Source organism: Oryx dammah, unplaced genomic scaffold, assembly GCF_014754425.2.
Source record: "Oryx dammah isolate SB20612 unplaced genomic scaffold, SCBI_Odam_1.1 HiC_scaffold_29, whole genome shotgun sequence".
NCBI lineage: Eukaryota > Metazoa > Chordata > Mammalia > Artiodactyla > Bovidae > Oryx > Oryx dammah.
In genome coordinates, this window is record NW_024070213.1 from 101614 (window position 1) to 110557 (window position 8944).

The 8944-nt window shown below is 53.7% G+C and overlaps 1 protein-coding gene across 1 annotated transcript in view; it reads right to left on the reverse strand.

Annotated features, from left to right (window-relative positions):
- Positions 1–8944, reverse strand: part of SHANK3 (SH3 and multiple ankyrin repeat domains 3) — a 54141-nt gene that overhangs the window by 40036 nt on the left and 5161 nt on the right. Inside the window, exons 9-12 of the mRNA XM_040233139.1 lie at positions 8518–8584; positions 2624–2894; positions 572–650; positions 6–328 (exon numbers count right to left, since the gene is read on the reverse strand). Of these exons, the coding sequence (XP_040089073.1) occupies positions 6–328; positions 572–650; positions 2624–2894; positions 8518–8584 (740 nt within the window). The remainder of the gene's footprint in view (positions 1–5; positions 329–571; positions 651–2623; positions 2895–8517; positions 8585–8944) is intronic.

Here is an 8944-nt window from a genome sequence, read left to right on the forward strand (position 1 = left end):
CCCGCCAGCGCACGAGCCGCGCCCGCTCAGGGCTCCGGGGCCGCGGGGCTGCGCTCCCGGGCGCGCCGGGCTCGCTCCATGCCGCGGCCGCTCCGCGCGCCCCGCCTCCTCCGCGGCCCGGCTCCTCCCTCTGCGGGCGGCGGGCCGGGCTCCCTCCTCTGCCCCTGCGGCCCGGTCGCCGCGCGGCCCGGACGCGGGAGAGGCCACCGGGCCGAGGAGGACTCCGGTGCGCGGAGGGGAAGGCTGGGGAGGGGTCGGTCCGACGGAGGAGCGCGGGGACACCGGGAGGCGAGGCCGGCCAGGAGAGGAAGTCCGAAGGGGCTTCGGACTGGAGAAGAGCGTCTCAGAACCGGTTCAGGGTTCGCCTAGCCTCCAGGAGGGGCTCCCCGGGCGGGTCCGCGCCCCGCTCCAGCTAGGGCCTCGGCCGCCTCACACCGTGGCCGCCGCGAGTGCTGGGCGCCCGAATCCCCCTCTGGACCTGGGTCCTCTCCTCCCGGACATCCGCCTCGGATGCTCATGCCCTCTCCACGCTGACCGCCTGGGCACCAAGCCCGAGGCCTCAGCCCGCAGCCTTCGCCTGCTCAGAGGCCTGCACCGGCTCCCGAGCACCTGGGCGGACCACGTCCACAGTCTTCGCCAGTAGCCAGGCCCTCGGAGGCGAGAGTTAGCTGCACTTCAGTTATACGGCTGGTGCCTTCCCTTCTCTGGCCTGGCCGTTCCCAACACCTCAACTATCCCACTCCTGCCCGTCTAGCCAACTGTGAAGTTACCGCTCAGCTTCGAACACAGCCTTCTCTGCCCTGCTCTGTGATCCTGGTGCGGACTCTGACATTGCAGGCCAGGCTTTGCCAAGAGGGGGCGCCACCTCCCCCACCTCTATGCCACCCCCACCGACAGCAGCTCAAACTCATGACACTTCCTCTCCTGCAACCAAAGGTGATCTCCCACTGAGGCCCTCTCCGGAGTGCGCCAAACTTCCTCAGCCCCGTCTTGGCCGCTCACTGGGAGGCTCCCTTACCTGGATCACTCCCCACTTAATTGCTTCCGAGCCCTGGGCCCCAGCTGTCAGTGTCCTGAGACTTTTAGAACTCCCTGCTATCAGCCCCCACCACGGTTGGCACCCTAGGCACCTACTAAATGTTTGTTGAAAAAAGAGTAATAAAAATCCTACTCTCCCCCCAGAGCAGTCAGCTGCAGCCCCACCCAGAGCGAGTCTTAGTTTGTGTTTGCTAAAAGGATGAGTGAATATACAAAAACCAAATGAAAGCAGGGCTTCCACACAGCTCCAACTCAGGAGCAGCCTCTGCAGAACTGAACCATCCCAAAGCTTGTTCTTTTAGCCACAGTGCTATGCAAAATTTTGGGGGGAGAATCGAAGTGCCTTGGGGCAGGACAACTAGCCTTGCAGTCTGGGTAGGGACACAGAAAGACAGAGAAGACATCACAGGTCAAGGCTGTATGAGCAGGAACAGCAGAGGAAGAAATGGCTTTTATAAGCTCCTGTTGCACCGCAAGCCCTCTGCTGAACGCTCACACTCAGCAAGTTTGGGAATCAGGTCTACCTGGGGGCAAGTTAAGCTGCTCCCTAGCTCTGTGGCCTTACCCAACCTGAGTGTGAGGACCCTCATCTGTGAAATAGAGCACAGCCTCACACAAGGTCAAGGTTAAGTGAGAGGCTACACACTATGCTGCTCAGCCCAGCTGTCACTGAGGAAACAAAGTGCTATTTATGTAACTCTCTCATCCAACATGTCTCCGGAGCACCTTCTGTGTGACTGGCTCGGGGGCAACTGCAGTTCCTGCCTTGAAGGTGTGGGGAAGGCAGAGGCCTTAATCAGCAGCGCCGGCTTGTGCTGTGGGCCAGGGGTCCAAGTAGGGAGCCTTCACTGCCAGGCTCCAGAAGGCTTCCCAAAGGCAATGTTTTGGGTAGGATCAGTCACGCCTAACTGATGAGAAACCCAGGCACAGAGTGGCTCGCTAATGTGCCCAAGGCCACACAGGCAGCGGGTGCAAGGAGTGCACTGGACTCCGACCGTCTGTCTGTAGGCCAGTAACCACCTTTCACTCCCATTGCTCGGCTCAGTGGGCTTCCAGCCCAAGAGTCTAGTGGGGCCCAGGCCCAGGCTTTTTGCTGTAAGTTCTGGGAATGACAAGTCCTTGGTTCTCAGGAGAGGAGAACCGTGGAGGCCAAAGGGGTTGGGGAAACACCAAAACTCTCCTCTGGGAACAGGGTTGGGGTCCACCTATGGATTTGGAGCCCACATGGAGAGGACGCACCAGTCCCTAACCTCTTAGCACAGCTCACCCAGCCCTGGCTCATCCCAGCCCTCGTCCTCCTCCCTGGCACGAAGTTTTCTAAACCACAGGTCTGACCAGACCCTCTCCTCCCAGCACCCTCCTGCAGCTGCCCACTGCCCTCAGCACAAGTCTGACTGCAAACAGAGCTCAGTGTGGGGGAGCCTGCCCCAGGGGACCTCACCGTTTTCCCTTCCCCACCCTGGGAGGCCCCCATCCAAACCTCAGCTCATCCCTGCAGAGCCAGGCCTCTGCAGAGAGCAGGCCTCTCCCTGCCACTCGCCCGCCCCATGCCGGCTCTTCCTGGCTCAGGCCCGCCTCCTCCTACCTGGTCTTGCTCTGGCTGCCCCCGCCTGGGGCAGGACCGCTGTCGTTCTGCCGGTCCCCATCCCGGTCCCGGCCTTTCTCCTCCTGCAGTCGCTGGAGCAGCAGCTGGTGGGGGAGGCTTCGCAGTGAAGGCCCAGGAGAAGCTGCCGGCTGCACCTCGCCCTTCAGGTTGATGTCACTGGCTGAGCGCTGCAGGGGCCGAGGCGAGGCCAGGGCGCTGGGGCCAGCCAGCCGCCGCCGCTTCGCGTAGCTGGGGGTTTCCCTGAATGGCACTGGGGTGGGGGGAGGGGGAACAGGTGAGACTCCGGGCGGCCAGATTAGGGAACCAGCTTCTCCTGGGTTGCCTGGTATCTCCAGATTTCAAAAGTAAAATCCTCTGTCCCAGGGACTGCCTCAGTCCCAGGCAGAACAGGTCAGTTGGTCACCCTATGACTGAAGCTGGGATGGGTGGGAGAGAGCAGGATCACATACCAAGCTGCCTCTAACTCTAGCTTCAGAGGTGAAAGCCTGCCCTTCCTGTCAGCCAGATGAGGTCTCGGGACTGCTTAGATCTGCTCTTGGAACTGCCCATCTCACAGGCTTCCAGAGAGACAAAAAACCGGCCACATGTGACAAACCGCAGCAGACTACCGCTGTATGGAACTATTTGCAGTTGACTATCACCAGAGAAACTGTGAAAGAGATATTCTAGACCAGGGGTTGGCAAACATCTGTCAAGAACCCAACAGTAAACATTTCAGGCTTTGCAAGCCATTCAGTCTCCGTTGCAAGGACTCAGCCCAGCCACTGCAGTGTGAAAACAGCCTCAAATAATATGTATGAGCAAATGGGTGTGGCTGAGTTCCAATAAAACTTTATTTAAATAGCAGATGGTGATTAAAACATGATCCAACTATATGATTTTACAAAAGAGTCACTTTAGATCCAAAGACACAAGTAGGCTTAAAATAAAAGGATAAAAGAAAATATTTCATGTAAATAGTAACCAAAAGAGATCTAAGTAGCTACATTAATATCAGACAAAATAGACTTTGAAAGTATTAAGAGAGAAAGAGGACATTATATTTGATAAAAGTGTCAACTGTCAACTAGATTAACAATTATTAACAGATATGTAACAAACAACAAAGCATCAGCATATATAGAAACAAACACTGATATATTTGGAGAAATAGACAGTTCTACAGTAATATTTAGGACTCAACACCCTGCTTTCAATAACGGATAGAGCATCTAGAGAGAAGCTCAGTAAGAACACAGAAGACTTGGACCACTTAGATACTCCACAAAACAAAAGCAGAACGCACATTATTCTCAAGTGCATGTGAAACATTCTCCAGGATAGATCATTTCTGAGGTCACCAAAAAAGTCTCAATAAATTTAAAAAGACTGAGATTATACAGTGTCCTCTGCAGAGACAATGGAATGAAGCTCAAAATAAATAACAGGGGAAAAAAACCTGGAAAATGCCCAAATGTGTGAAAACTTTAACAACACACTTAAACAACCAATATGTCAAAATAGAAATCATAAGAAAAATTGAAAACACTTTGAGAAAATAAAAACAAAAATACGACATACCAAAACTTATGAGGTGCAGCAAAAGTGGCACTAAAAGGGAAATTTATAGCTGCAACACCTACATTAAAAAGGGAAGTCTCAGAAAAAAAAGAGCGGGGGGGGGTCTCAAATCAATAACCTATTTAAGGAACTGGAAAAAGAGAAGCAAACCAAACCCAAAGGAAGGAAATAGCAGAGATGGCATGAGATGAAGAAAACAGAGATCAGAAGCACAGAGGGATCGATGGCACCAAAATCTGTTTCTTCAAAAACACCAATAAAGCTGACAGACGTTTACCTAGACTAAGGAAAAAAATTAGAGAAGGGGGACACAGATAACTGAAAACAGAAATGAAGATGGAAATGTTACTACCTGACGTTATACAAGTAAAAAGGAATATAAGAGAATACTACGAATAATTGATAGATAAACTAGATAAACTAGATAAGATGGACACATTTTTAGGAAAATGCAAATCACCAAAACTGTCTCAAGAAGAAATAGAAAATCTAAACAGACCTATAAAAAGCAAGGAGATGGGATCAGTAATCACAAATCTCCCAACAAAGAAAAGTTCAGCATCAGATGGCATCACTAATGAATTCTACCAAACATTTAAAGAGGAATTAGCAAAATCCTTCTGACATCCTTCCCAAAAAAATAGAAGAGGAAAGAACACTTTTTTAAAATGATCAAAGAACTTGACATTTCTCCAAAGAAGATACACAAACATCCAATAAGCACATGAAAAGATGCACCGATAGCTGGTAAGAAAATGCAAGTCAAAACCTCAATGAGATACCTCTTCACTTGGACTAGAATGGCTATAATTCTTTTTTTAAGGTAATAACAAGTATTGGTGAGGATCTGAAGAATTTAGAACCATCATGCATTTCTGGTGGGAATGTGAAATGGTGAAAAACAATTTAGCAGTTCCTCAAAAAGTTAAATATAGAATCACCATATGACACAGCAATTCTCCTCTAAGTATGTGCCCCAAATAGCTGAAAGTAGTATTCAAACAGACACATCTCACACATGTCCATACAGCAATATTCACAATAGCCAAAGGGTGGAAACCACTCAAATGGCTGCCAAAGGATGAATGGATAAATGAGATGTCACAAACAGTGGAATATTATTCATCCATAAAAACTACTGAAGTAGTGGTACATCCTACAATATAGACTAAGTTGGAAAACATGCTTCAGTTTGTTGAAGGAAGCCAAACACCAAGCATCATTCCACTTACACGGACTATCCAGAGTAGGTAAATATATAGACAGAAAGCATGTTAATGTTGACAGGGGCTGAGGGAGAGGGTAGTGTGGAAGAATTGCTTAATATACACAGAGTCTCCATCTGCGATGACGAAATGTTGTGGAATTCAATAGAGTTGGTTGTGATTGTCTTAAATACCACTAAATTATTCAATTTAAAATAGTTAATTTTATGTTACATGAATTTGATTTTAACTGAAATTTAAATCTTTGATTTTAACGCCTCGATTAAAATAACAGACAGAAGGCTGGATTTGGCCTGGGCACATTGTTTGCCAAGCCCTATTCAAGACTCTGGTTACACAGACCAGCAGCCTCACCTCCAGCTCCTTAGGAAATCTCAGGCTCCACCCAGACCCTCTGAGTCAGAATCTCCATTTAACTAAATCCCTGGGTGACGCAAATGTACACTACAAAGTGAGAAGCACTTTCCTAGGGCACTCTTCAAAAGCAGTCTGGGACAAGTCAGTGAGCAGTGTGCTTCAGAGTGTGTACACCAGAGCTGGGAGGAGGGCCTGAGGACCCAGAGGCAGCCCAAGGCAGCAGGGAGGGAAGCAGAGGTGGCTGCTCCCAAGCAGAGTCCCTGCTTCTTGCGGGTCAGTCTAGGGGGGCAGGGGGGGCTGCCAAGAGGCTTCCAGGTGACCCGTGCCCTGAAGGGTGACAACGGGGCTCAGCCTACGAGATCCCTCCAGGCGGCTTCGTGCTGGAGGAAAAGGAAGGCTGGCTGGGCAGAGCCTCCCTGCTGCTCGTCCTCTGTGTGCAGGCCCCACCTGCGTCCCCAAGCTGAGCTGAGACACAACCTCTGACTCCCAGAGGGAGCATGTGCCAAGGGGAGGGGCGCGGAACAAGGGCGGCGCTCTGGATCTGTCTGAAGACAGGCTCTGCTATTAATCCCTCTGTGCCTGGGGCTTCCTCCTCTGTAAGAGTGGACTAACAGCACTCGCTCACTGGGGGCTTGTTGAGAGGGTTATCATAAATGCTCAGAATATACTCCCCTGTAACTCAGGCGCATCTGGCTGTCATCTGAGCGTATGTGTGACATCTGAGCAGGTAAGAGCGCGCGGCGAGCAGAGCTGACGCCAACAGACGGACTGACTGATGTGGCCTCTCAGCTCAGCCACAAATGCCTGACCCCAGCCAGGTGAGCGCACCCTGGACCAGAAAGACAGAAGCTGACAGTGGCGACCACAGGGGCCCCAGCATCTCTGTCCAAAGATGAGGGGCAGCGGAGGCCTTCCTGACTCCCAGCCTGGACCACAGACAAGCCCCCACCCCTCCAACCAGCTGGACCAAGGCTACCTGCCAGAGTCCACACCCATGGAATCGAATGCTGCATAACGTCAGCAGGGGAAGGAGTAAAGAACCGTAAAAGACTTTATTTTACCTAAGGAAACTGAGGCACAGAAGTCCCAAGCCGCTTTCCCAAGGTGGCATCACAAGCAGCAGATAGAGCCCCACACATCCAGAAACCGAGCTGGTCCCAGGCTGACGACCTCCTCCAAAATAAGCAGCAGCCCCAGCCAGACCATCACTGGAGCCCCTGCTCTGCCTCTCAGCCCAGTTCAGACCCCAGGCTTCACCACGGTTCTCTCCCAAGCAGAACCCGGACCGCAAGTCGGCACCATTTCATCGGCTCGGTCACATGCTCAACACGCGTCGGCTGCCGCTGCTGGAGGGCACAGGGTCTGCCCACTGTCACAGACCGCTGACCCTGCTTGGAAAGGAGGGGCTCACAACCGAGCCTCACTGCCGGCAGGCCTGTTCGGGGGAGCCTATATCCAAAGACTCCTTAAACATGAACTTGACCTTGTCCTAACCGTAACCTCCCATAACCTCACATGAGAACCAACAAGGACTCAGACCCTGGGACCAGCCTTAGCCCTTTGCTGTCCACTCTCACTTTAAACTTTGTAAAAATGGAGGCATCAGATTCTGCAGTCCCAACAGAGAGGGAAGCCTGAGAGTCTACGCTCCCAGGAGAGCCGTGGGCAGAAAGCCTTGTCCACCCAGGACAGAGGGAGCAGAGACAGGGCTCGCTCTGTGGCCAGGTGGCTGGAAGGGGCAGCCTCTGGCCAGAAAATACTCTTTTCAGGAGGAGAGGCCCACCCCCAGCCACTCCACATGGGGAGGGGAGCCTCAGCATTTGCAGGACAGCTTCCCGGCCAGCCCCACAGGCAACGCTGCCCTGGGAGAGGGTGGCCCCTGAGGCCTGAGGTTCAGACTAGACAGCAGCTCCTGGGTTCCCTCGGGGGCGCGTGCTGGGCCCCCCGAAGCACTGGCTGCTGAGCGCTCGGAGCCCCTTGTTCCAAGACGGCTGCCGCCTTCCCCACACACATCCCTACCACTGCGCTCTGATTCCTTCACACAGGCATACAGGTGGTCCTGTCGTGTGAGGAAGGTTGCTGTGGGCCAAAGTGCCTTAAGTTTCCGGCCGAAGTGAAGCACCGAGCGTCTGCGCTGGCGCTCCTCTGCCACGTGACCCCTGCTGGCCCTCCACACGACCTCACGGGAAAACACCTTGGCCTAACTCCAACCCTGCTTCCAATCTAAGCTGACCCCTACCTCCAGAGGCGTAATGATCACGACTGAGGGCAGGAGGGGAAGGGGACGGCAGAGGACGAGATGGCTGGATGGCACCACCAACTCAATGGACGTGAGTTTGGGTAAACTCCGGGAGTTGGTGATGGACAGGGAGGCCTGGCGTGCTGCAGTCCACGGGGTCACAAAGGGTCGGACACGACTGAGCTGAACTGAACAATTACAACCAGACCCTTAACGCTGACCTGACTAACCGCGATCCACAGCCTTCACCTAACCGTGACCCTGAGCTGACCCTCTGTCACCTGCAGAGGCCCTCCGCTCCGCACACTCCCTACCCCTGCAGGGCCCACTAATGGGACCACCGGGACCACGCCCAGTTGCACTGGGAAAGTTGGAGGAAAAGGCTCCGGGTTAAGGGCTCCTTTGTAACAACCCCAGTCGCTCTTGCCCTGCTGGGCCCCGACAACCCCCACAAACCCACACTGGCAGGGCCCTTGGTGGGCAGAACTCACCAACGTCCGAATCTTTGTGTGTCTTGATGACCTCCGCGAGCTCAAAGTTCCCCGCTATGATGGCCACCTGGGGGTGTGGGGGCGGGGGGAGGAGGGAGGCTCAGCAGCACAGACTCGCCTCCCCTCAGCCCTTGGGGCTCCCTGAATGCCCAAGCAGGCTCGACCTCGGCCGGGGGGCCCCAGGCTCAGACCTTGGCCCCTGTCTGACCCACCACCCCAGTCTGTGTGGGACTGAGGGGTCTCCTAGGACACAAGAATCTCAGCGCTAAAGCTGGAACACACTGGCCACCCTCCCATTCTCGGAATGGCCCCTCCACATGCCTGGTCTCCCCCACATCACCTGTGAAGGCCTCTGAACGGACAGTCACGGGCCAGGCCTATTCCCCCACGTGACCTGTGAAGGCCCCTGAATGGACAGTCACGGGCC